The 27,317-nt window shown below is 42.8% G+C and overlaps 2 protein-coding genes across 4 annotated transcripts; both read right to left on the bottom strand.

The window, feature by feature from the left end:
- Positions 1–410: 410 nt before the first annotated feature.
- ISY1 (ISY1 splicing factor homolog) lies at positions 411–13,192 on the bottom strand. Its single transcript, XM_050904858.1, has 11 exons — positions 13,138–13,192; positions 12,794–12,816; positions 11,216–11,267; positions 9,386–9,451; positions 8,641–8,683; positions 8,305–8,417; positions 7,473–7,590; positions 6,475–6,597; positions 3,934–4,043; positions 2,700–2,786; positions 411–1,215 (listed from the first exon to the last, which is right to left on the bottom strand). The coding sequence occupies exons 1-11, from the start codon at positions 13,138–13,140 to the stop codon at positions 1,108–1,110; spliced, it is 846 nt and encodes a 281-aa protein (XP_050760815.1). The 5' UTR covers positions 13,141–13,192; the 3' UTR covers positions 411–1,107.
- Positions 13,193–17,227: 4,035 nt separating this feature from the next.
- On the bottom strand, positions 17,228–26,996 carry CNBP (CCHC-type zinc finger nucleic acid binding protein). 3 transcript variants are annotated; one of them, XM_050904390.1, is made up of 5 exons: positions 26,904–26,996; positions 20,073–20,192; positions 19,698–19,793; positions 19,311–19,509; positions 17,228–18,383 (listed from the first exon to the last, which is right to left on the bottom strand). In XM_050904390.1, the coding sequence occupies exons 2-5, from the start codon at positions 20,173–20,175 to the stop codon at positions 18,266–18,268; spliced, it is 516 nt and encodes a 171-aa protein (XP_050760347.1). In that variant the 5' UTR covers positions 20,176–20,192; positions 26,904–26,996; the 3' UTR covers positions 17,228–18,265. The 3 variants fall into 3 exon arrangements, with proteins under 3 accessions (XP_050760347.1, XP_050760350.1, XP_050760349.1); XM_050904393.1 differs by having other exon boundaries at positions 19,698–19,790; positions 26,904–26,995; XM_050904392.1 differs by lacking the exon at positions 26,904–26,996 and adding an exon at positions 25,874–26,078.
- Positions 26,997–27,317: the final 321 nt, after the last annotated feature.

Below are 27,317 nucleotides of genomic sequence, written 5' to 3'. Positions count from 1 at the left end.
TAAATCAAGTAAGACAAAGCCTGCCTCTATAATTTAGAGCTTTGACCGCTCTGGGGTGGATTATTTACAATAGATAGTACTGAATACCAAGAGCATCTAGTAACTCTAAATAGTCCCAGACATGGTTACTTGGTTGTTAAATACTATATTCCTTAGATAGCACTTCTGCTCCACGGCTGCAGATGTCCAATTTAAAATTTCATTTATTCAGACCTGTATAACAAAGTTAGTCGCTCATAAGACTCTGAACAGGCTCTGCTGTAATCTGCCTCTTGTCACAGGATACACAAGCTAACAGCAGTAGGGGATGCAGAGCTTCAAATCCCTACAGAGATGGCTGTTTATGATCCCATTCTTTGGCTACGATTAGGGAAACAACACAATCCTTTGAGCTAGAATGAAACAAGACATCAGGTTGTAAGTTTTACTAAAAATATTTGAACAAGGTATTGCAAAGTTGGAAGTATTTACAATAGTTGCTGAAATATCCAGCATTTAAACAATTCACCCACGCACGGTTACAAACCACAAAAAGGGTAACAGCTTTTAGACATACTGCATGTGTTATATAAAGAACCACATCAACTTCAAAGTCACTCATACGATCTGCCATCAACGTACCTCTAAACAGGTTCTAGGCTATTCTGGTAAACTAAGCAGGCATAATAGAATAAGTTACCTCTGGACTCAGCTCAGCAAAAATGAACATGAGAAAGATGTGTACACTTACAGTCAGGATACAGCAGACAGAACGGCAGTAACATCAGTCAGTTTTCCTTCAGGATTTAAGGAGTCACTGGGTTTGCGGTTCTGTCTGTAAGAGGCACCACTGCCCAAACTGTTTTACAAAGTGAAAGGATTGAAGACGGTTGCTGAAGATGTAGAGACAAGTTAACCTAGGTTTGATCTTTTTCAGCACTGAAGTGCAAGTCATCCTAGTGGATAAACCAAAATGATGGTTTTCCTTCTGCAGAGCACACCGTAACTTCACCAGTTTACTCTTAACATCCGAAGGGACTTTCAGAGCTAAAAGTGACTGCTATCAGAATATATGAACCCGTTGCTTTTAGATGGATTATACCAAACCCAGGACATACTGGTGCAATGTTACAATCCTAAAAGTGTTTTTGCTTCTTCACTCTGTGCCATGAGGGTTTCACTGGCATACTTCTGAAGAAGCTCCATCTTCTTTCTCCGTACAAGAGCTTCCTCAATCTGCAAATATAAAAATAGGATGACATTCAGCTTAATTGAGATGCCGAAACCTAGCATGCTTAGCTATTAAGACAGGAGGAAGGAAAACACAGGAAACAGAGTGTGAAAGTTAGAGGTGTGTACTAGTGTAAAAGTAGCTGAATTAAGATGAGTCAGGAGTATCTTTTTTAATATTCAACTGAAGCTCACGGAAATCAAAAGCAGCAGTAAAATAGATGCCTCCGTTTCAGATCTATGCTCCTACCCTTTTTAATTAGGACATTAGCTGCCATTTTATTTTACTTTCAGTACAGTCACTTGAATTTTGTTTCAAACAATTGTCTCGGATACAGCTTTAACAAATGCAGAACACGTGGAGTTATGCCACGCTAGTCCACATCCCTGAAAGAAGAGTTTAGTGAGCGGGCCTTTCCCTTTAGCAACGGCTATGAACCTCTTACCTAAATTTTGTCTAGAAGTGCCAGCAATACATGATTCTTTAACGAGCACGTACTTTAAAGATCTACTAGCAGCAACCTGCAAGACTTGTTTTAATCCCAGTAATGATTTTATATTTGTCCAAACTGCACACAGGCACACACCATCTCTCAAAAGTAAGTGTTCTGAAGCTTAGCTTTTTGTAATTTAGAATCTAGAAGGCATAATCCCATAGGCATAAAGTATGGAGTGATTCGCCACTAAAAAAGAGAAAAGACTACACTGACTACTGTCTAATTAGAAGATTGCTATGTACATCAGTGGTTATGTATTAGAAAGTCAGTTTTGACTCTCAGTTATGCTCTCTTCATTAAGAGAATACCATCGGCCAGAGAGCAATGTTTTTAATTGTTATTTCTCTCCTGCAGTTTTGACAAGCTATTACATGTATATTTTGTTGAATGTGCAGGATCATGACTTCACAGAATACAGCATTGTTATCTGACAAGATGGCAGCAGGGGACAAACTGCCACAGGCTGTGTGATGTAAAGGCATACCTACCAAAAGGTACATAACTCCAGAACTTTCTTGCCTGAGTTATATTTCAAACAACCTGTCACTGTTAAGGTAATATATACCCTAGAGCAGTTTCAAAATATAACAGTCAATTCAAAGTCATGCCACCAAATTTTAGAAAACTTATGAGAGCAAACCCTGCAATTCATAAATCATCCCATTACATTAAAAAAAGTTAGACTGTCAGCAGAAAAGCACAGTTAAAGATACAGTAGGCAATCAGGGTTATCTTGATCATAACACCGCAGCACTTTCCAATTTATGTAATACTTATGAAGGTTTTGGAAATTCTCAGGTGAAAAGGATTATAGCAATGGTACCATAATTCCGGCCAGTTCCACAGCATTTGCAAGAGGATTAAACAGCTGTAGAGTCAAGTCACAGAAATAAGAAATCGAGGACGCTTTTACTGACAACCTGCCATAAGTTAAGATCTCTGTCTTGCAAAAGCCAGAGTGCATCTCTGCAACTTAATTTTGTTACGTCTTACCTCCTGTTGAGATGGCACTGGAACATGTGCAATAAATTTCTGTTGGCCTTCTTCACCTTCTTTTTCTTTGCCACCTTCCTCATCAGACTAAAAAAAAAAAATAAATTAAGCCACACCAAGTTTACTTTGTAAAGAGGTCATCAAAAAAACCTTTTTTACTTGCTTTGCCAGAAGGAACCATATAGAGCATGATCAACGCTACAAACACAAGAAGTAGGTGAAGAGGACCGAACAACAAAGGAATATGATAAGCATCACGTTCAGATCCTGCTCCTTGACATTTTCAGAATTATTGCTTTCATTCTTCATACGGATTTTCCTCTGCTGTGGCATGGGCATGAATGTAAAGCTATATTCCATCCTCTTCCATATCTCTCTGCCTGCCATAGCAAAGCTATAAACAAAAGAGGAGCCAGCTAACAAAGAAGAAAGCAAGTGCTTTAAAAATGTATGTACCACTTCCCTGTATAGCTCTGTACTGCTTCGTTCTCCCAACTGAGAGATGGGCTTATGAATCATGAGATAATACAAATAAAACAGGGTACTGAAGGAGCCACCAGTTTTACTTTACGGACTATCTCCTTTTTATTCGTGTGATAAACCCACTTAGGTATGGACTGCAAAATAAGAAGTAGTTTCCAGTACCCCTTTTAAAGATCTTGGAGAGCAGCAGCAATGTCCCTCACTTCTCTTACTGGTGTTGGGAGCAGGGAGAATAAAGAAACAAGAGCCACGTCACAGCAGTGACTGCAGCATCAGCAAAGCCTTGCTGTATCAGGATTCAACTATCAACAAGACCCTGGCAACCCTTGGTTTTGCTATGCATTGACAGTGTGAAATCATACTGTACACAAAACTACTTGTGCTGTTACTGATGTAGATTGTACTTAGCAAGACTGATCAGTGTTAAGTTAACAACGCACTACCTTACAAATAACGGCATTCCAGGCAGTGACAGTTAAATCGCAACAAGGTCTCAACTGTTAGTTGTTTCTCACTTGAGTAAAAAGTCTTCCCTAGCTGCCAGCTTTCATCGCTCTCTAAACTTGGACCAAGTGTACTCTGATAAATCAGCTACTGCTGATTTTTACTAAACAGGGACAATTGTACAGTAAGTTAGGCAGAGAGAAGGGCAGAATGCAGCAGCAGACAGGTTCTCAGCAAAATAACTCTACGTCCAAGAAGGCAGCGTAGAAGACACATGAAATATTACATCACCTTAGCCATCACATACCTCATCATCGTTGACAGCATAGATATTTACTTCCTCCTCCTCCTCCTCCTCACCTCTTGCAAGTCGTGCTTCTCTCTCCATTTTCCATTTTTCCACTGCTTCTGCTATAACTGGTTAGCAAAGGAAAATGGCAAGTGCATCTGAGAGCAAGTTAAAGCAGCATGGTCCTATCTCCAAAGCTTTTCCAACAGACTTAAACTTCTTGCTTAAATCCTCTACATCGGTAACGCACACTTACTGTAGAACCTTGATGTAGTATCTAATAAAATATATCAACGTAGTCTGAGCAAAACCCAATGCTAGCATTGTGAAAGTGTGGTACTTGCTAATGCCTTAATTTGGGTACATTTTAGACTCTAAATGTCATGGATAAATATCAACCTACTTTCTGAACTGAATAACAGGGGGTCACATCACCAGGCTAAGTGGTTCTTACAACTCTGTAGCATGTCAGCAGCTATAGGAATGTTGATCACCGCGTAGTTAATTAAACATGATTACGCTCCTTACAGTGACCACCCATGTAAGTCTCTTTCTTTTCATCTTGTAGTGTATTTCTCTTGTTTTGTAGCACGATTCCAATTCTCTAACTCACTGCTAGCTATGAGCTGTTAGGCTGCTGTATCTCTACTACGCAGCAAAGTGCTAGTAAGAGCGCTAGAACAAGTTTTAACAAGCTTAATCAGTGACATCACCAGTGTATAAAAACCCTAGGGAGGTGCAAGATTAATGCAAATAGGCAGTACGAAATGCCTACAACAATAGAAGTCAGCAGTTATTCCCCCTAGCTCTCAGAGATTAAACATTAAAATGCTCTCCCTGAGAAAGCAGGATCTAACTAACTAACTAGTGGCACATGGCTGCGTTTTTGTGTGGTTTCGTAACAGAAAAGGTACCCCAAATTAAGAAGTTTTTTCAATACTTTGTTTCACAAAAATTTAACTCTTCTGATAACAAGGTAAAACCCACAAGAGTCCAGACAACAAGTGACCCTAAGAGAATCTTAGCTATTGTGCGTTAATAGTACATTAATAGTACACCTACTGGTTCTGTTAGCATCTCTAGCCTTGTTATTTCAAGCGGCACAATCACCAAAGATGATAATTTTCTTAAATAACCACATGAAGCCAGACGAGCTACCTCTCCTGTCTGCAATTAGCAAGATGTGCAAGACGAACACTGAGTGCAAGGCCTTTCTGGGACCGCTGCACCACACAACTTCCCTTCTTACGCTACCAATTGTCTGCCGGCCAGCTACCGTTCACTTGGTTTAAGGCTCTAGGCTATGCTGCAGGACACAGATAAGTGAAATATTTCCTTTATTCCTCTCTTCCTCCCTGTCGTATAATCTAACCGACAAGGCATGATCTCGAACACACAATACTATGAAGACCTCACACATGGAGAAGTGATAAATGTAAGAAGTGGATGACCACGCCAAGAGATACTAAGTATTGATAACAGTTACAAGCTCAACAACTTGTAATCATTTAAACAAGTCACTTCCTGCAGTTTCGTTTAAAGTTTTTCTCTCTAATTCCAGAGAAATAATTGTATACAAAAAGAAGCACCATTCAAGCCAAAACTGATTGTTTTATCTGCTGTGTTCTGTGGAAGAGCCTGCCAAGGGTTCCTATACCAGGACATTTCCTACAGAGCACTGAGGATCTGCCTGCAGTTGAAGCTTCAGAAGAAGAGCTCATAAAACAAACATACAATGCAAACAGCAACAAACTGCCAGGATCAGACAATGCTCACCAGAAGCACTAAGAGAGCTATTTAGAAAACAGCTCAGCTCTTAAAGGTGGTGTGCGGCCTCTTGCTTAAAGTTACGCAAATACCAGAAGATGGCACACAGTACTGAATTTTGAAGAGGGTTTCAGGAATTAGACTCATAATCCTGATGTCTTTATGGGGCAAGTCAGTAGAAACAAAGCTAGAGAACTAAGGGAGCAGACACATGGATAAATATTATCTGTTGAGAAACTATGAGTTTCAAAAGAAAAAATATTCACAAATGTGTTGAAGTTCTGAGATAGGTGACGTGCATAAATTAACACAGGCCACCTAGACTTCAGGGTTTCCAGAAGGTCCCCTCTAATCTCCAAGAAAACTAAACAGCTATGTTTACGGATAAATAATTAGGTGAGACAGAAAACAGATAGTATGGTCAGTTTTCACAAAGGAGGGAGATAACCGCTTGAGTTCCATAGATCTCCTTGCTGCAACCTACTCTTTTACGTTCTTAGGCATGCAAAAGGTGGGGAAAACAGGAAATTCTGCTTCAATAGTGAATCACTTGCTGACAATATTAAATCATTAACAGTAATAAAGACGAAAGTGAACTCTAAAGCACAGCCCCTCACCCCTGAAATGTCTTACACAATAGTGATTTGGATACCTGTGTGACAGATGAAATCTGACAGCTAAGCACAACACAACACTGGCGGGGGGGGGGAAAAAACCAAAAGATATCTGAACTTCAGAGTCCACCATCACCCCTTCTTGGACTTATTTATGCAGGTTTTGAATCTCATGTACCTTTCCTTTCATGTTCTTGTTCCAGTGGCTCCAGAATACCATCATCTTCATCCCTGTAGCCATAGTATTCTGCATCAATGGCTTTCATAAGCTCAGCTCGAGTTTTCCGAGGTGGTGGGAGGGCTGAAAGAACATGACTGTCATCCATCCAGGTCCATCTTGATAGCTTGCTGTGCATTCCCAGTTCCTATCAACCTCACAGCAACTACAGCTACCTCGCTTAAGCTAATGTCGGGAGTGTCAGTATCAGGAGTACTGGTATTTTACTCTGGCCCGCTCAAAACAGTTTGAATACATGACCCGATGCTTCGTATTGTATAGTTCCCACCCTGTGGCAATTCTACACTGTCATGCATGCGGTTGTTTTTCCCCCTGTACTGGAGTACCAGTACTGAGCAAGACTACTATATGAAAGGAACTAAAAAACTGTCCCAAGCTCCCCCAGATCATGTAGTAATTCCTACAATTTTCTTTGCAGATGGCAAGTAAGAGCGAGCTGATTCAGTAGGCCTGCCTCACTTTCAGGTCCAAGTAATTCCCACTCATTCTATGACAAATCAATATAAAAAGTTTTATCCACTTACATCTAGTTTTTTCTATTATGAAAGCCGATTCCTGCTTCCAAAATTATACTCAAGCCAACTTCCTTTTTTTTTTTTTTTAAATTCTGAACTCATAGTAGTATTTAGAACTTATCAATAAAGTTAACCTGTTATGCTGGAAAGTTTCTATAGAACATCAGTCCTTACCAGTTGGAACTCCCAGTAGAAGACAGTTTACTCTTTTCTACATTTCTTGAATTGCAAGCAGCTAATGGTGTTCTTTGCTCAAAGAAATAGCATTTAATTAATTACTTGTGTTCAGTGTTTCATTTAGCTGATCTAAGACATAGGCCAGAATATGCTGTTACTAGCATTCCCCACATACTACAGAAGACATTTTACTCAAGATATACTACTATGTAGATTCACGTCTGGGAAGAGTTCCTATTCACTTACGTTCCTTTTCAAAAAGTTCTCTAACTCCTGGTAAATCCTTTGCAGCTCCAAAATATTTGTAACCTCTGTTTCCTGGAACTTCTTTCCCTTCATGATCTAACATTTTCGGTCCAATCCGCTGGAAAATAAACAGAGTTCATTGTTTAAAATGTTATTCCTCTTGCATCTTGTATTTCCTGTTTTCCTGGGCATCTTAATAGATTAAAGGATTGAAAAAGAAGATATGCTACACCAGTTCAAACTACCTCACAAGTAAAACACTCTCATAGCTCGTTTTTTTACAGGTTCTGTACTTTTACTACAAATCACACATATAAAATGACCACGCAAACCATAGAGTGCCCATACCAGATTCATCTTCGCCAAGTATCTAAACCTGTCTTATTCTCTGATATTCAGGTATCAGATAAACAAGCACTACTAAATCTGACAATAAGCATACATTTGATGTTTTGGCAAGTGAGAGCTAGTGTCGTTATCTCATTTTCAGCAGTAACTAGGTAAGCCAAATGAAAACCCTTCTACAGCCTGATAGAGTACAATACAGAAAACCAAGAGCTACTGATGGGTAAAACCAGACCATTGCTGCAAACTCCTAACAGGAAGGCAAGACCCCTTGAACCAGTGTTCCAAATGAAAAGTCTGATTTGCTCATCACGGAAACAAATATTTCTTCTAACATAACCTAACATTTTTAGGGGCTGAATAAAGTTCTTCTCTAATAAACGCTGCCCAAGTAATACGTGGTTAACTAAACGTTGCACAGTTTTTTCTCATTAGTCGCTTTACTTGTAAGCAGAACAACACGTAGTACAAAATAATCTACACTTACAGCATAATCAGGACCTCCTAGCTCCTTTATTCTGAATTCCCAGTGTCCTTTCTCCCTCAGAAGTTTGTTTATTTCATCATTCAGGTCCCGAATTCTGAATTCACCTAATCCAGCTGTTAGAGGGGAAAAAGGCAATAAATTAGGCAGCTTACTAGAAGCACCAGAGTAATTTCAGAATTTATGCAATGGAAACAGTAGAGTTCACGTCGGAACTAGATGATCTTTAAGGTCCCTTCCAACCCAAACCATTCTATGATTCACATGAAATGTGATTTTTACTGTAACTGCTTAGAACTAGAGATTCAAAAAAATAAAACCTAATTAGAAAAGTCTTACCATTTTGAATCTGTGCCACCTTCTTGGAAATTTCCCCAATGATCTAGTTAAATAAGAATACAGAAGTGAATTTCTTAAAAAAAAAAAAAAAAGTTGGCTTTTTGATCTAGAAAATGGACCTGAGCTTATCAATTTCAAATATCAACATAGATTTTATTCAGACACAAATACAGTACCTCAGAAGCTTACAAAACCAAGGAAACATTTTTACAGCTGTACATGCGATGAGGGCAGGAGCACAAGAAGTACAGAGAAAGGCTGAGAGAGAACTGGGTTAGCTCTGCCTTAAGAGAGACAAAAAGGGAATAACCCATTGCTGTCTTCACCGACCTAATGGAGGGTATAGAGAAGACAGAGCCAGACTGTTTGAGATGTGCATGACAACAGGACAAGTAGCAACAAACACAAGTTGGAACTGAGGAAATTCTGATTAAATTCAAGGGGGGAAAAAAAAAATCATTAAGAATGTAATCAAACACTGGAACAGGGGCCCCAAAAAGCTGTGGAATCCAAATCCCTGAAGATATTCAAAACTCAGTTGGACATGGCCCTGGGCAACTTGACGTGGCAGGACCTGCTTTGAACACCGTGGTGAACTATACGATCTTCCAATCTAAATTATTCTGTGATTTAACTGCCAGCATACTGAAGAAGTCCGAAAAATATTTGTAAGCAGGCTGTCTAAATAGGAAGTGCTAAAGTTCTACCTACTATAGAATTAGAAAAATCTATAGCTTGACATTACCTGTCGCCTCCATTTCTCAGCTTTAGGCAATTCATTACACTCTGATGCAAGGAAAGGTCTTCGTTCCTGTTTGACAGAAAGCCACACACCATGAATTTTTAATCTAGCATCAATATATTCACAGCATTTCATGTAAACTTTATTGCTTGATTAATCCCAAACTGTGCTACCAAGTTCCACTGCCTTCTGCTCCCAATGATTTTTAGTAAGTGGAAAACAACAACTATTTACAGCCCTGCCAAATTAAACTATCACAGAATATAAAAATCTACTTTATTCAAAACAAAATCTGTCACCTGTTTTTTTCAAAACACCCCACAATCCTCTCCAATACAAATAACGTTCCATTTAGGACAGCTGAATTACAACATCATTTTCAATACACTAGCATTTAAATAAAATCCACTGTCTTCCAAGTAGCTATTAAGTTTATAGGCCTTTCTTTCTCAATTGCTACTACCTCAATAACCTAATTTTTTCCCAAGATGATTTTGTTTTGTACTCTCCCAACTACAGCTTCTCCAAAACACCTTTTTCCCAACCTTCTTCATGTTCTGTTCACTTGCTTACACAAACCAATACTTCATCTTACCTCTAGGACTCTGTGGGCAGTTATTTTGTCCCTTTCCCTACGGTACTTCCACAGCTCTACCTTTTATATACTAAAAAGCCTTTCTTCACATAATATACCAGAAACTCTATTCCATCTTCTTCTCTGGCTGTTGTTCATGGAATCTTTTCCACTACAGTTTCCCCAAACTGTTATTTTCCGCTTTACTGTTTCATATTGCTCGCACTTGTGTGTAAAACATCATTTCTTAAGGTGCAAACATAGGACACCTCAGTTAGTTTCCAGAATTCCTTTGTCAGTTACTCAAAATTAAAAATTATAAACATGTCCAAAAAAAAGTTATTGAGAACACTCTGATCCTCACATAAATATTCTTGCAATTTGAGTTATGATTCAGTGAAAAATGTACAGGAATATCCAGAGATAGCCGAGAATCAGTCTCTAAGGTTCTGTGGGGGTTTAGGGGTGCTATTTCTTTCATTATAGTGGTGGGTTTTTTTAAATTATGAAGTTGCAAAATCCATTTTTTTGTCAATTTTACACCAATCAAAAAAAAAGCTGCATGACAGTGAAGACAATTATGAACAGATGCACAGCTATCATGTGTTGGGTTAATAACATGCCAATGTTATGTCTCATGCAAGCCTCGAGTTCACAATGATCCCGAAGGCCCTCTGTTCCGTGGTTACTGTTTTCTCAGAATATTACCAAGGAACAAGATTATGAGAAGGATTTCTCTACCTCTTCTGGGAAGAAATCCAAACAAACCTTGTGATTACTGTCAGTAAAAATAAGCGTATGTGCATCAACTTGTGTAAGTAGCTGCAGAAGGAGATAACTTCAGTCTCAAAAATAGTTTTCATTTTCTGCCCAGCATGCTGCCTCTATTTATAGCATTATTGTAGTTTGTTTTTTTCCAAACTATTACATATTCTACCTACATTACATAAAAAAAATTATGTGATGTTCAATTTGCACCTTCTTCTCGGCAGCCAAGCCAACATACCTCTCAAACATACATACACATAAATCTTTAAACAGGTTATTTAGTTAAGAAAATTCTATTTGCCATTTCTGTTTTGTGTCACTGTGAAATACAGTCCCTACTTCAGCTGCTTTCCAGAAGACTAATGTCAGACTCCTATAGGATACCTGTATCTGGCATATGACCTTTCTGACAGCTGTCATGCAGCTCTGTGTATGGCTTGCATTCCACTCTTGACTACAGCTAACAAAGCTTTAGTTTTTTTACATCATACCTTAACTTTTCCTTCCTCAAGCTGAGCTTGCCGAAATCTTGCCAAGGCCGTCCTAAAGAAAAGAAAGGAAGTAGATTTACTCTTACAAATCTACCTTCCAACAGCAACAAGTTTTGCTCTGGATGTTTATTACGGACTTAATTACAGTCTGTAGAAAACAAAGCCTTGAACATATTCATTGACTAGCTCTTCTGGCTGGCGACTTCTTCAACACTAGAAATCCTCAGTGATTAATTTCTTATACAAACATAAACCCTGTTAAGCAGCTAATTATTTTTTCGGTTTAGCATATGCCAGCATGTTAGATATTAGCAGCAAACGGACGTCAACAAGTTATAAGCACAAGCATTAAGCTTATACATCTTAGCAGGGGATACATCAAAAAGCAAACAAAAAACTCAAGAGGAAAAAAGCTTCAGTAAGGAAAGCAGCAGTTAGTAATCAAGTTTATTAACATTACCAAAATATTCTGAGTCTCTCACAACTGAGCAGAGACTACACACATTACAGCTTTTTAATACACAGTTTTATTTACTAGACATTTAATAGTTGCGTCAAAAAGCACAAAACAATTGAGCACATTTAAAACCTTTAACAGCATGCCTATACCCTGCATCTAAGCCAATTATCTAGGCTCCATCTGCTGCTAAGAGGCATTTCCAGAATGAAAATCACACCATCCAATCCAGTGTCCCAGATGCACTGGATGGGATCACTGTAAGAGAGCACCTTGCAAGGTATTAGACAGCTGAAGTCTCTTCAGCCTCTCTCTGAGTTACTATTACAAGTTCAAAAAGTATTTTAAGAAAAAGGACAAACATGAGACAAATATATTGAAGAGCCTCTAATCTAGTAGTTCTAAATATGTGGTCTGCAAACCTTTTTGAAAAGTACTCAAGAAAGTCAATACGAAAATAGATATGTTAGAAACCATTGGCTTAGCCCAAGCCACTCCCAAGCAAGAAGAATTAAACTTAAACCAATGCTGACAGATTCCTATCTAGCCTGTTCCAAAAATGGGAACTGCCTAAAACCATAACGGGCCATTAGAACATATTTCACCCCGTTTATCATCCATCCCCTGCTGTGGCTCCTCTCCTGCACCGGTTAGCACAGCACCACCCAGCACAGCTACGCAAGGTCCACAACAGCAGGTATGCTGTGTACAGATGCCTTGTACCCCTCCTACTCCCACCATCTCTAGACCAGCACAACACGTGCAACTAACTACTGAAAAGCGTTACTAAATTCCCAGTGCTTTAAAAAAGGCTGAACAGCGAGTCCCACTGGGCAAGCATGGCTCTGTGGGTGTGCGCCACAGCACACAGGGCACAGATGTCTCTGAAACCAAATACAGCCGGAGTCTCAGACAGCGTAACACACAAGCACGATCACGCTGCTTCAGAAGTAACACGAGACAACACAGATTGACCTCTGGAAGCCGCAGGGTGGGAAGGTCTCCACCCTAAGGCCAAAGCAAGTGGTGCTTGTAGTGAAGTGCCCACTCGGGGGGCGTGAGCACGGGCAGTGGCCCACCCCAGCCAGGGAGCCCCAGCCGGCACCCCCAGCAGTACTTACATGGCCTTCTCCGCGTTCCGAGCCTGAAAGAGAAGAAACAGACGCGTTGTTACCGACGGTCCCCGGCAGCGCCCCCCCGCCCGCCCCCCCTCGCTTCCAAGCGCCTGGAAGGAAAAAGCGGACACCAGGCCCCCGCCTCGCTCCTCATCCTCACCAGCCCCGGCCGCCAGCCCGGCCGGGGCGGCGGAGGGACACCCGGCCCGGCGCAGGAGCGACTGCCCGCACAGCGGGGCCGCTCCCCACGGAGCCCTCATCGCCGGGCAAAAGTACCAGCGGGGAGCGCGGGCCCAGCGGCCGAGGCCCCGGGACGGCGGCGCCCGGCTCTGCGGAGACCTCGCACTCACCATGGCGCTAACCGGCCCCCTCGGCCCCGCGCCGCCCCGCCAGACACCGCCGCCAGCCGCGCCAGGGAGGCCCCGGAAGGAGACGCGCCGTCACCCCGGAACTGGAACCGGCCCCCACTGCGCACGCGCCTCAGCCGGCCGCGCGGCGTGCCGCTCCCCGCCTCGCCCTAGTGCGCGTGCGCGACCCGCCCGACGCGCCGCGGAGGGAGAACCCCCGCTCCCCAACCGCGCATGCGCAAGGCGCCCGGCACACGCTGCTGAAGCGCTGGCACCGCCCCCGCGCGGCCGGGGACGCTCCGCGCGCCTGCCCTCCGCGCGCGCCGCCCTGCCCCGCGGGAGCGCGCCCGGCAGCGGCAGGCCCGGCGGCCCGCGGGCGGCTCTCGGTACACCGTCTGGAGGGACGGTGCTGCGGCGGAGAGAAGCTTCACCTCCTTCCCTCCGCGCCATAAACCCACCCTGGCACAAAACGGCCGAGGAAGCGACGGGCCCAAAAGCTGCATCCGGAGCTCCGCAGCAAAGCCGCCAGCGTGGGCAGATCCCGGCGGGCAGGAAGCCAGCCAGCGCGGGGAGCAGCCGCCAGCACCGGAGGGAGAGCTTCGCCATCTCGCACGTCTGCGTGTGGTCTCGCTGTGAACGCAGAGCGGCCAGGACAAGACCCCGTTCGCTCTGTGCTACTGGTGAGGGACCAGAGCGCTTTTCAACACACACAGCAGATGAAAGCATATGCAAAAAATCCCCACGAGGAGAGCAGCCCTTCTCCCGTACCTGGTACCCCTCTGTCACACTCGCAGTCCCTCCTCGCACACCCACTGCTGACACGACCAGAAGGATTCGAAGGAGCCGTTCGGGCTGAACCGTTAAAGCTGCATCCACACCTACAGAGCTGCCACACCAGTGCATCCACTCGGGCAGGTAACTGGAACACCACCTCCGTACACCTGGAGTGACAAACGTACTGCTTGGCCAAATCACTGCAGGAAAAGGCAGCGTTTATTGTCTGCAAGTTATGTTGAACTTCTTACTTAATCATGTTTCTTTCCAAAGACACTGAAGTCCCACACAGGGTTGGAAAGATCTGTGTTCTGCACCTCTTTGTCCACCAAAAACTCAAATCTATTACGTGCCATGACTTTTTATATATATATTTTTTGCTTTTCACAAACTACAATTTGTAAAAATAACTCTAAAGACTGCAAGCTTCGGTACCTCATTATTTTTTAAATGTAGGTTCTCCTGTTGTCCAGACTCCTATAGCCTACTGACCCAAGCCACCTGTATTTTACCATGCATAGACCATGCATCTCATTGACAGTGGAGCAATTAAATCAATCCTTTGCAGTTGGTCTAAAAACCACACTGGGAAGACTGGTTTTCAGTGAGGATTTATTCAATGACTCCTGATAATAAAATTTCCCTTTCCAGAAAATGCTAGTCCTTCAGAGAGGCCTGTTTGTAGAAAATAATCTATTACACGTGTATCTCTGCCTTTCTGATCCATGTAATCCACCAGATCTATAAAAACCACTACACTGGAGTTTGTCACAGGATTGGTCTTCAAAATGAATGAGGAAATGCTTCGGTGTTAGTGAAAAAGATTAACATGGAACAAACGAAATATTAGATTTGATTTTTCCAAGTCCCCACAATTTCTGAAATCATTATTTGCTCATTCATCTCGTTAACTTTGGAACAACTGACACTTGAAGTCGCAGCATCAATACTCTAAACTATTCTCTACAGAAAGATGACTAGGGAGAGCTACCTCAGTTGCAGTAATTTTCTCCTTTTTGAAATTACATCCTAGTTTCTATTTCTCAGCTTTCAAATCCTGGGGTTTGTACAAAAAAAAAAATAAATCCTCAGAGAACAATACTACTTTTCAGACACACAAAAATTATTCAGTGATAATAAAGCAGTTAAGCACCAGAGTACTAAGAAGCAGTAGCTGCAGGATCTCCGTAACCAAGCTTAATTGCCAAGTTCTACAGGAATGGAAAAGTAGACTACAGAAGTCAGTGGCACTGCAGGTCTTCGATATAGCATTTTTTTAGCTACAGGTTAAGTCCTAAAGACTTTCAGGTCTTTGTAGTCACAGAGTCAAGCTTTATTACTGTTTAACTAAGATAATTACATGTAAAGATTCAGTTAATTTATACTAACCTACCACAAGGCCGAACAGAGCATGCTATGATTAGGCTGTCTGCACTACCCAAGACAACCCACTCATTTCAAGCGCGGATTTTACAAGGGTTTTGGCAACCATGTTTAAGACTCAAAAGTACATTCATGCTCCAATAGCAGCCATTAAAAAAAAAAAAAACAAACACATACACATCCCCGACTGAAACCGCCCCCACAACTCAGGCAAGAACCTGTTCCCCACCCCTTAGTTCCACAAGAGCTGAAAGGCTTTGTTCTTCAGCAAACAGGCTGGACAAAAGGCATCCTGCCAAAGAATCATGACCAACTGCAACAGCCGTCACCATCTCACTTTGGTTTCACACTCTGTAGAACCTGCCTTCTGCATCTTTATGTCACACTGACCAGGCAGAAGCAAATACTTGGTATTTTTTTCCGCTTAGGCAAAGCAGCACAAGAATATTCCCTCTTTAAGTGCTTCAAATAAGGAGACTGCTTCCAACAGTCTGTTTCCTTCCATCTCTGCAGCAGCACCAACTCAGGCTAAAACCTTCTCAGGTTGACCGCTGCCAGCCAAGCAGTCTGGGCTCCGTCACCTTGTACTTAGTATTCTCACCAAGACCCTTCTTTTTCTCCCTGAACTATGGCTCAACGTTTTCCACAGTCTTTGAACATCAAATCCAGGCTGAAAACTTCAGTTCTTTATAAATCTTTATTTCATTAAATGTTAAGGAACTCTAAATCGCTATGGCAGCCCACTGCAAAACAGCAACAATCTGATCAGAGTGTACCTGATGGGACACAGCAGCTATGACCATCACAATTTTCTTGGACACACACGTTTTAGGTATCAGATTTCCTGAAATAACCGGAGGATTATCAGGTAATTTGCCTGCTTTTACAGTTTCAAACACTCCCAGGTAAGACTCCTCATTGGGATCTTCTACTTCATCAACTCAGTAGTTCTCACTGCTCTTCTGGAAGCCTCACCTATGCGCTACAGCCTGCTGAAAGCCACAGGCTTAAGTTGTTCCTGGAAGACCACAACCTTCAGGGGCATTACTGCATGACTGTGTCATGTTTAACAGCCTTGCTTCCAACATAACTGAAAATGTTAACGTGATACTCAACTGTTTAATTATAACACAGATCTAGGAGACAAGTAATAGCGCCAATTTACTCGAGCATAGCTGTAGCTTATCAGTCTGGTGCTTCCCTCTGAAGAGATCCACACACAATCATCCCAACATCACAGGCAGTTTTTTCACCGCTATGGCATACATAGCCTATGAAAAACACTTCGGGACTTGAAAGTAAGGAAAGCCTTTCGTCTGTGTGTGAAGATGCAAACACAAGCTGACTACAGGACACTATCCCTGATCATAACTGGACAGATTCCATATGATCTGCTAGAGCTCCCGAAGACAGCCGAAAGCTGAAGGAGGTACTCCAGCTGAAGCTGCCGTCCGTCACCTTCACCACCAGATGTCAGAGACATGCTTCTACAATCATGCCTTGCGGTGAAGCACTGATCAGTCAAGAGCTCCTGCCCTTGTTTTTCTTGCACATCAAGACGACTTTACTCACTTACTGAGTGGATGTGCTCAAGACGCACTCTGTGTCAGCTCCCTTTTCACCTGTGTAACTTTAACTGTTTACTAACCCTTAGTCAATCAACATAGTAGAACAACATATGGGAATGGGAAGTGCCTGTAATACCAGATGTTTTAAATGACAATTCTTAGTGTAATGACATCTGTGAAGGCCGAAGTAGTGCTAACATACCATTAAACTACTCCAGATTCGGAACTCACTGTACCTTCAACAACTTTGCGCCTTCAACAATTTTTAAAGAAACACTTTAACTGCATCAGCACAGATGAAACAAGCCCGCTCTGAGACCACACAATCCATTCACATGAACATATGCAGACACGCAGTAGTCTGGAAGGACTGCATACTTCATGTATTTACAGTTTGAAGCTACCGGATGGAAACTTAACATAAGACAGTACAAAAAGAAAAGTCCAAACTGAACTTTTTACACCTCCACATACCCCTTTTTAATATGTTATTTTGCACTGTGTACATGAAAACCAAAAATAAACAAAAGGAACTTTAGCCAAACTCCCCTTCCTCCTCCAGCTTTATTGATAGTTTAAAATTACATTTTCTATGTTCTAGGACTTCAATTGCTTTTACCATCTTACTTTAAAAACTGATTACAAGCAAATGAAACTCAGTTGTCTAAGTGATATAGTATACAAAAATAACATCTTGATTTCTGTGAAAATGCATTTATTTGCAACTCCTGAATAGCTCCAAATTGTATATGCTATGAGCACTGATGTCTGGGTTTCAGATTCACTTTGAAATATTTATTCAAAAGCTTCCCATTACGTTCTGTATCTCCAACATGAACATTCATTGACTGAATTACTGTTACTTTTAAGTTTATTCCTGATTTCTCTCTCTCTCTCTCATGGCCATTAACAGGCATGTGCATCTTGTTTGTTTACTCCCACTCAGCTATATGCTCTAGGTAGGGCCTGATACAGATATTACTCGGTGTTAACAGCTACTGAGGTCAGACAATCCAAGGCCATTGTAATAAAATTAAAGTTTGAGGAAGTTTAGACACTTCCAGAATTTCTTTCCTCCTGCATAGGATCACTTCCATGTAACCCAGAGAGGGTTTGCTGGTCTGACTCAACTCTTCCCACTCATCAATCCCTATTCACCAGTGGCACGGAAAGGGGGTTCTTTAACAAAGCATTATACATAACACCTCTACCAAACTAAACATAAACATTTTTGTAGTTAAATGCAGAAAGTTGATTTTTCCACCCCTTTCCTCCTTTTACACGGCAAGTAAAGCTCACTGGCCTGGGAGTAGCCTCTATCTGCCAACCTTTGGCCAGTGAAGAGGATTCAGAGAAAAATAATACAACCATCAATCAGAAAAAGGAGGGGCGACAAAGGAAAATAATTAGGCTGTAGCTTCAATTGTGCATTCCCGTGCAAGGTGCCCTGACTCGCCGCAGCGATAGCAGTTGACTTCACTGGTCTTGCTGCAGTTGATGGCTACATGGCCAGTTTCACCACACCTGGAAAAAGCAAATGATTTTATCAAAGCCATCCAGAACAATTACACAGGAAAGCAATCCTATTCTGTCAAGGACATTATCTACTTAAATTTCATGCAACACTAGTTCCACATTCGAGACTTCCGCATCAATGTTCCAGAACTCTTTGACATGTGGCAAGTTTCTGTCTTCACCAGAGCCAGGAATCGTTTCCCAACTGATCAACTCACGTTAATCACCATATATGCCAAAACCACCACACATCAAATACAGAAGGTTTTGGGTTTTTTTACTGTGTGTCAGGTTTTGCCTGCTCCAATACTTCTGCTTACAGTTTAGCCTTGTTTCAAAAGTAATTAGTTTTAACCCAAATGCACCATGTTCTCTCCCCTTCCTCCACAGAAGGTAATCTTGGTGGGGGTGAAGAATACCGCCCTCAAACACGCTGTTTCTGGTATAGGCCTGCGTTCAAAAACCAGACAGCATTTTGAAGCTGGTGTTTCAAACTGATTTAACATCCACCTGTATGTGCAGCTCCTATAACCAAGATGTCTTAAGTATATTCCTGCTGGGGCTGGCTGTGCCAGTCAACTGATCTGTACAGCTGGAGTCTGTTAGCTCTAGCTGAAGACACAGGGTACCCGACTCAAATTTAAGTTTGTGCTATAGGCAAGTACTTTGTGTTACCTTCTGCAAAAAGACACAGCCCCTTCTCCTGTACTGCTTAAGTGATCTAACATCCGCATTGTTCTGTCCACCGAGAGATGCACATCACTGAATCTATTACTTGACTTTGCTAACAGATGTTTACGTCCTAGTTTTGAACAATAGCAGGTAACTGTTTAAAGAAACAAGCTACCTGGTCAAAGTTTCAGCTTCATTTCCTAACCGAAGTTACATACAGAATGCATCTACCACAAAGTACATTTTGCAGTTGTCAGTTCTTACCTATAGCATTTCACTTTGGTGCAGTCTTTTTGAATGTGTCCAAACTCTCCACAAGAATAGCACTTCTGCTCATCTGCATGGTCACAGTCACGAGCCAGGTGGCCGGGTTTGCCACAGTTGTAGCAGCACTGCTCTCTCTCCCTCTTCGGCTCCTTGCAGTCCTTCGCAATATGGCCACCTCTACCGCAGTTATAGCAGGCTTCCACAATAAGAAAAACATACCAAACAAGACTATAAAACCTTGGTAGAGTGAGATGTAGCGTGCTTCTAATGAAGGACATGTACAGCTTGTTTCCAGTGAATTATGATCAGTGTACTGTATCCTTCTCTTCAACCACAGATCTCTGTCCATGCGATTGAAGAGATAGAATATTTAGTGATACTTACCATCCTCCTGAAGATCACAGTCCTTGGCAAGATGGCCGGACTCACCACAGCGGTAACAGATGTCCGGGAGAGATGAAGACATGAACTGGAAGCCTGCTTGAAAGGGGTAACAGGAGAAAAAAGGCTTAAGGATTAAGTTCAGAATATTCTTAAGAGTTAATCAAGGACACTGCCAGCTGAACTGACAAGTTAGCTTCATTCTCAGATGCCCCTGGCAAAATTCTTATGTAGAGGGAAGAACCAGCAAAATTTATTACCAATTTGTGTCCTAACTTCTTCACTTCAGACTAACAAAGCCAGTTTTACACGCTATACAGAACAGTCAGCTGAAGATCTTACTATACAAGTAAACTGAAAACCACAGCAATCAATCACCTCTGCCACGGCTTCTCATCCCACGACCACGGCCAATTCCAGTAGGGCACTCCCGAGCCCAGTGGCCAGTACGTCCACACTTGAAGCATTCATTGCTGCTCATGGCTGCAGATTACCTGCCTGAGGAAGACAGACATTTTTAGAACACCTTCCCCTCCCCCAACCAAAGGCTACATTAAAAATAAGAGATTTCCAGGTTTCCGACCCTCCCAGCAAAGGCAGTGAAACACCAAGCAGGACTCCCAGCTAACTCCATACTTTCTTGTACAATATCTGATCATCACTATTAAAACCACTGTAGAGGATAAAAGTTTGTCTCCACTTTGCTTGGAGTATGGCAGCTTTGAACAGCCAAAGAAACAGTGTGCTACATAGCTTTTCCTCTTATTAGTTTTTGTAGCCAGTCTTTGCTTCACAAACTTACAAAATGCTTAGGAGCGGGGGAAAAAGGTAGACACCTTTAACTATTGTCTTACCAGCCTTACTGTTGTTCTCTCTTTCAGTAATGCACCTTCCTCCTTATTCCTCACAGTTAAACTCAAAAACCAGCTACTTATCTCTACGAATTATTTCTTCCTGGTAGTTGTTACGCTTTTTCTTGAAGTGTCTGGCTGGCAGCTACTACATTTATTGACTAATCAAGTTTCATTCTAGAAGCTAATTGTAAGAATAGGCAGTATTAAATCTAAAGCCTTAAAGACCACACTAGCTTAACATTTGAAGAATAAAGCTCTTTTATGACCTAAATAGCAGTTGAACTCTCAGAAACAAGAATTACAACTTCAATATATTAACCTATAGCTCAGGATACATACTTCACTCCCAGGTTTACATGAAAGAGAATGTTTAAGACATTTGGCTTCCCTAAAAGACACCAGACACTTGCCAGATATCTAGAAGGCTAACTTGGAAAACATCCTTAGAATGCTAGGGAAACATCAGATAGGCATGCCTGTCCGAGACAGTACAAACCACTTCTTTTGCCCATATTGGGGAATGGAGGTATGCGTTTCATTGAGCAGAAAGTCAGTCTGCCACAGGCCACTGAAGCAGTGGTTAGGATGGGGTAGGTTAAACAGACTGCGGTCACAGTACCATAACTCCCCCAAGCTGTAAAACAGTTACGCAAGACTTCTAGAACTAGAAAGAACAGAACAAGGAAGTTAAACATTTAAATTCGAGTCTTTTTTGAAGTGTGCTTGAAGACAAGTTTAAAGTACACTAGTTTAAAAATATGCATGTCAAGCTTTGTTTTGATGGAGTCTCCTTAAGTTTAAATACTTCACATACTCTCTCCCAATTCATTATTCTTAACCCAACAGAAGTAGAATCATTATCTGGTATATTTGGTCAGTCTACCTGATCCCCCATCAAGATAATCCTCCTGTAACCCTCCAATTTATTTATGTTACAGAATGCTTCCCTCCCCTTCAAACCATCCAGCATTCCAGATTACCAGGAATGTTCATGAGTTGTGTCTTGAAGAAAGCCACTACAGAAGCAGTAAGAACAACACATGACCTCAAGAAGGAACCAGAATTAGCATCCTGACATTTAGCTCTTAAATGGAGAGCATATATCTAAACATAAATTTTTATTTAGGGTTATTTTTAAATTACTCCAATGTTGAACAAATTTACTGTGGCTTTTTAGCCACTCCTCCCTCAAAACAGTTCCTCTCTCTCCAATCATCTTCTGCATAGAAGTGACCATCCATCCTTCCAACCACAGAAGCAGCCTGGGAATTCAAAGTACAAGAGATATAAACTTTAGTATGCTACTTCTGTAATCCCAAATCTACCTTCCAGCTGGACTAGATGATGGTATTTGTTCTTAAAATGAAGTTCTGCAAGAAAAGGATGCAACATCTTAAACAGATGTTAACAAGAATAAAACTGGTTGTCTGAGCACTTAAGAGATATACTTAGATTTTACACATAACCCAGTCTTCTCTGCTTCATCTCAGTGTTCAAGACTTCAAACTATCTTATTAGGACACCCAAGGGTGAAGAGCTGTCTACTATGGTGGCAGCAGCTGGCACTCAGCATGCTATTGTTTATGCCTGTTTTCATAGCAACCATGTTGACACTGCAGAACAGGAAAAACACGAGCAAAGCCAACTGCAGGAGCTGGGCTCAGGCACAACAGTTGATGCTGCTTTTAATTTCAAGAGGGACAAGATGGAGTCTCTGAATCATATACCAAGATATATTCTTCACTCAACTTGCAACTCTTCTAAAAAGTCTTCACATTAAAACATTATAGAACAGCAACATAAGACCTGTTAAGAAGAGCAAAATAGCATGCCAACAGCTGTAACAGAACTGCAATACACTTTACAGATACTAACAACTACCAGACTTTCATTCCAAACCATGAACTTGAGACTACAGCATGAGTGACAGGATTGAATATTGCTGGCAGTAACCCACACGAGGAATCCAACATAACCAGTTAGGTTAACGTATGGTAAAAGACAAATGTTTAATAGGTGAGCTAGACCTGCTTTAGATACACAGAAAAGTTTTTATACTAAGATTAATCTGTCAGCCTGTATCTAGTCTGTCAGTCTGCCAGTCAGGGTCAAGATCTGCATGATGGACAAAAGCTCACTACTCACTGCCCCAAAGCAATCTGAAAAGAGAAGTTTTACATCTGATTCAAAGTTGCTTCCTTTTTAACTGCTCTTTCAAGAAGAAAACATGAAGTTTCTTTTCCTCTGGTATACAGCAAATTGGCAAAGTAAGATTACGCAAACCGAGTAAGAAATCTGAAGTCAAACAACAGTCTCTGCACAACTATCCTTCAAGACTATTTGAGAATTTCATTTAAAAACCTTCATCTTCAGAGGTCCCTTTTTCCCCTGAACTCAGAGATATTTGAAGTTTACAGCTGCCATAGAAGTATGATTACAAAGCACACCGCTCCATCTTCAGATACCTTAAGTATATCAAAGTACCAGTGGCCTGGAATTTCTCTTCACCAGTATTTTAATGTTTAACTTTTGCATTCTCCCCGTAAAGGATCTGAAACCGAATACAAGTTCACCAGCTAGAGGTGGATGCAGCCGACACTAGTTTTACTTGCCCCACATTCTAAGAAGCCTTACAGGGGACAAAATTCCCCACCGGTGTAAACCATTTTAAAAACCAATATAAGGATTTAGTTTTCAGATAAAGCCAACAGCCACCTTTAAGGAGCAATATCCAGAAAAGGCTGGTTCAGAAGACAAGTCCTTAAATAGACAGCCTCTAAGCAGTTTGAACACCATTACATTTTTCAGTTACTTCCAAGACAAAAAAAAAAAAATGAGTACAGTAAAAACCACCCAAGTTCAAATTCTTCTCTGTTAGTCAATACTCCTCCATTTTGTCATCACAGGCAAGCTTCCAACAGTTCCTTTTATCTATCAAGGCCACCTTAAGTAAGCCTTCTGCAAGAAGGCTACTTGTTTAAGTCTTCTTGGAAAGTTTTCACTCAGTCACACCTATCAGTGTTTTCCGCAGCTCAAATGTGTTAGACAAAGCAGCTTGCACCCCCGCCCTTCACATCCTAGAACTAGATTTTTACCTCATCAGGACAGGAAAAGTTGTAACGGAAAACAAATTAGAACTATGGCCTCATCTAGCATTTCTGAGCCAGGTCAAATTCTGCAAGATACACTAAGCCACTGCCTCATGGACTAGATTCCAAAAGTTGTGAAGGAACGCAAGTCTAATTGTCTTAAACCTTACCTTTCTACTGAAAAGCAAAGGTAGTCATTTACCTCAACTCCTCCTACAGAGCTCTGTAACTGTAGTTCGAAGCTGAAATAAATCACTTTGCAGCTACTCAGCAAAACATTATTAAGAATGAATTTTAGACTTTGTTCTGTACAATCGCCCTACTGCTAGAGATCATGGCCTGAGAACAGCTCAAAGATCCAAGTGAGAGGTGCCACCACAATGGTTTCCTAGGTCAGATTTGAAGCTTTTGAGTGCAACTTTAGCACCTAACTTCAAAGTGACAAAGTTTCTTTGTGATTCTTCTAGTGATAGGAGAAACTTTGAAGTTTCTCATATCAAATTTCAAAGTGGAAGATCATGTCTTTCTGTGGCTTTATACTTAATACATATTAAAAACTTTTAAAACGGGAGAGGCGCTATTAATCTCCAGTCTTCACGCACAAGATCCAACAATATCCAAGTCTGTTTTAGTAGCCCATCTAGACCTGATGATGGAAAGAACTACCACTAAGCTCCATTGTAATGCTTTGTATTTTATGGCTTTTAGCCTAGATGCCCTCCGAGGAAGAAGTTTAACAAACAAAAGTAAAACTAACTTGGGCTCCTCATAGTAGAAAGGAAGCTGAACTTCACCTCCAAGATCACTCACAATTCTTCTGGATACTAGCAGTTCCTTAGAATTCAACAGCCCAATATAACATGGGCAATTATCTTCATTATACTTACCAGGTACTTCTTTTGATCTACAAGTATCATTTCCATTCGACATTAATAGGACTTCACTCCTTCAATCAAAGGACAGACTAGATAAAAACCACTGCTAAAGCCAGCATACTTAAGGGCTCTTAGCAAGTCAGCTATATCAGAGGCAAACATTGAGAAATCAGCAGTTTTCTTCCAGGTTGTTAGTGACCAACCTACAATACCACACCTGAATTTGACAAGCCAGCCCACAGCCAGCCTGAACATGACAAAACACCTATGTAGTAGGAAGCATAGCTTTGCTTTCCTGTAAGATAAAGAAACAGAAAGGCAAAAAGGACTGCTAACAGAAGTGCTAATTTTTACTTTCAAAAGAGAAGTCAAAATATTATTCATTTATAGAGAAATACTACCCGTGAGGAGTTTTTATTTCCCCAGAAGCATGTTTTGAGAATTCTTGGAACACAGGACACATGACTGTCACCAAAACTACTCAGTATTCAGCTGGTTGAATTTCCACATCTGTAACCTGAAAACATGCTACAGAGAGAGTTAGTGATGCTCCCATCTCCGGCTTTTGTCCTCACTAGAAAATATACAAAATTAAATATTCTGACCACCAGGTAACAATACCCTAATTCTCAAAAGAAGTAGTCTGAAACGTCGGGAAGAGCTGCAGAAGTGGAAAGCCAAGCCCTACGCTCCATTTGGGTCCCCTCAAGACATTCCATAGCCAAGCTGATCCGAGAATGCTGAACATTAACTAAAACTCAAGAACGTGAATCCCTACTGAGGGGCCAGAAGCCAGGTCAAAGAGACATCATGACTTTGATTAGACTAGTAATTTTTTGATAGCTTTGTTGACACAAATCAGAAGGAGAGCAAAAGTTCATCAAAAAGGTGACTCTCTAGCACTTTCTGCCTATCTATACTAATTAAGATAGAGTGGGAGAAACTATAGATTATCTACCTAACATGCACATTCTACCACCCTCCCTTTTTATTTTTTATTACTATCTGTACAAAGTTTTAACCTTGAAGAGAAGTAAACATCAGCAACATGCAAACTTTTTAAATATAAAACTCAGTCCACACATTAACAAAGTCAGTTTAAAAAAAGTGCTAGGTTAAGCCTGTAACTCGCAAGGTTGTTGCACAGCCCTGGTGAACTTGTTTAACCTCTTCACTTTGAAGACAGATGCAGGATTGCTTCTCTAGGCAAGTTTGCATTGAGGAAGAAAACATGGACTAGGCAACCCTAACGCTGCGTGGCAATGAGATCTTATTAAGTGCTGAAATGGAAATAAAACCCACTATTAAGTTTAATAATTCTTTATGACAATTCTGGATACTAAATGAGTAACAGTGGTTACTTGCAAACTATGTCTGACAGGAACTTAAATAAAAGGCTGCTCCTCTAGTCCGTGATCTGTAGATGTCACACGCTATTTTTCCTATCCATTTATAGGTCACACTTGGATTTGGAGCAGGCCACCATCCATGCCTGTGGTCGGAGACAAATAGTTGCAACACCTCGACCCTCTCGTCTCCGGCAGAGCCTCACACGTGGGGAGCCACGTGGTGCGCCCAGGCCAAGGCCCCGCCGCCACCGCTCCGCCAGCCTCCCCGCTCAGTCACAGCAAAGAGCAGTTTAGCAGAGATTTAAAAAAAAAAAAAATTAAAAAAAAAGAAAAAGAAGAACAAACAATTTTATTTCAGCCACCTTCCACCCAGTCCCCTGGTCTCACAAGATCTCCTCCTCCCCAAACTTGCTGCCGCCGCTCACCCACAGGGAAGTTAGTCACACACCCCAACCCGCGCATGAAGGCCGGACCAGGCGGCTTCCCCCTCCCCACACCGCCGGGCCGGCCGCGCGAAGCGTTACCCCCGACTACCACACCGCCCTCCGCCCCCGCGCTGCAGGCCTACTCAGCAGGACACGTCGTCGCGGCCGCCACCGGACCCCGGCCAACAGGCCGAGCGCCGCCACCGGCCCGCGGGCTCGCCAGGACACTGCTCCCGGGTAGCGCCCGGCCTGACCGAGCGGACCGGGCTAACCCGCCCCCGGCCCAGCGCCCCGGCCTCCCTTCCCCCCGAGCAGCGCAGCCTCCCTCAGCGCCTCCCGGAACCCGCCAGAGCCTGACTCACCCGCCGCCACCGCCCGCCCTCGCAGGGCCTGCGGCACCCCGCTCGCCCCTCAGCGCTCCCCATCCACCTCCCTCCGCCCTCCCCCCGGCACCCGGCCCAGGGAATCGCGCCCCAGCCCGGGCGGGCCGGTCGGCGCCACTTTCCCGCGCACTAGGCCGGAGTGCGCCAGCGCCATCATCCCTCCGCGCTCTGCCTTCGCTCCCCACCCTCGGCCCCCGCAGCTCCCCTCGCCGCCGAGGCCGACCCGGCAGTTACCTGCGGACTCTCGACCGCGCTGCGGCAGTAGCCCGCCCGGACGACAGTAGGCCCCGCTCGCTCCGGCTCTGCCCGCCTGCTCCCGGGTCCCTTCTGGCTGCGCCACACGCGGTTTGCACACGGCCCCACGCGCTCTCCCCCCCGGATCACCCCGCCCCTCCCTACTACTCTGCGCACGGCTCACTGGAGTCCACCTCTCAGCCAATGGGCGCAAACCGCTTTTCCGGGTGGCCAATCGGAGTTGCAGACGGCGACACCCAACCATCGCAGTCGAAAGGTGGGAGGGGCTCGCCTACCGGGCCTCTCCGCTCGCCCGGCTGCCTGCTGGGGGGCGGGCGGTGCGAGGGGCGTCAGCGGCGGAGACGCGGTCGCTGCGGGGCGGGGGGCGGTGGCTGTTCCCAGGGCGCTGCAGGA

This window comes from Gymnogyps californianus, chromosome 13, assembly GCF_018139145.2.
Source record: "Gymnogyps californianus isolate 813 chromosome 13, ASM1813914v2, whole genome shotgun sequence".
NCBI lineage: Eukaryota > Metazoa > Chordata > Aves > Accipitriformes > Cathartidae > Gymnogyps > Gymnogyps californianus.
The sequence above is the reverse complement of the archived record's forward strand: the minus strand, read 5'-3'. Positions and strand labels throughout refer to the sequence as shown.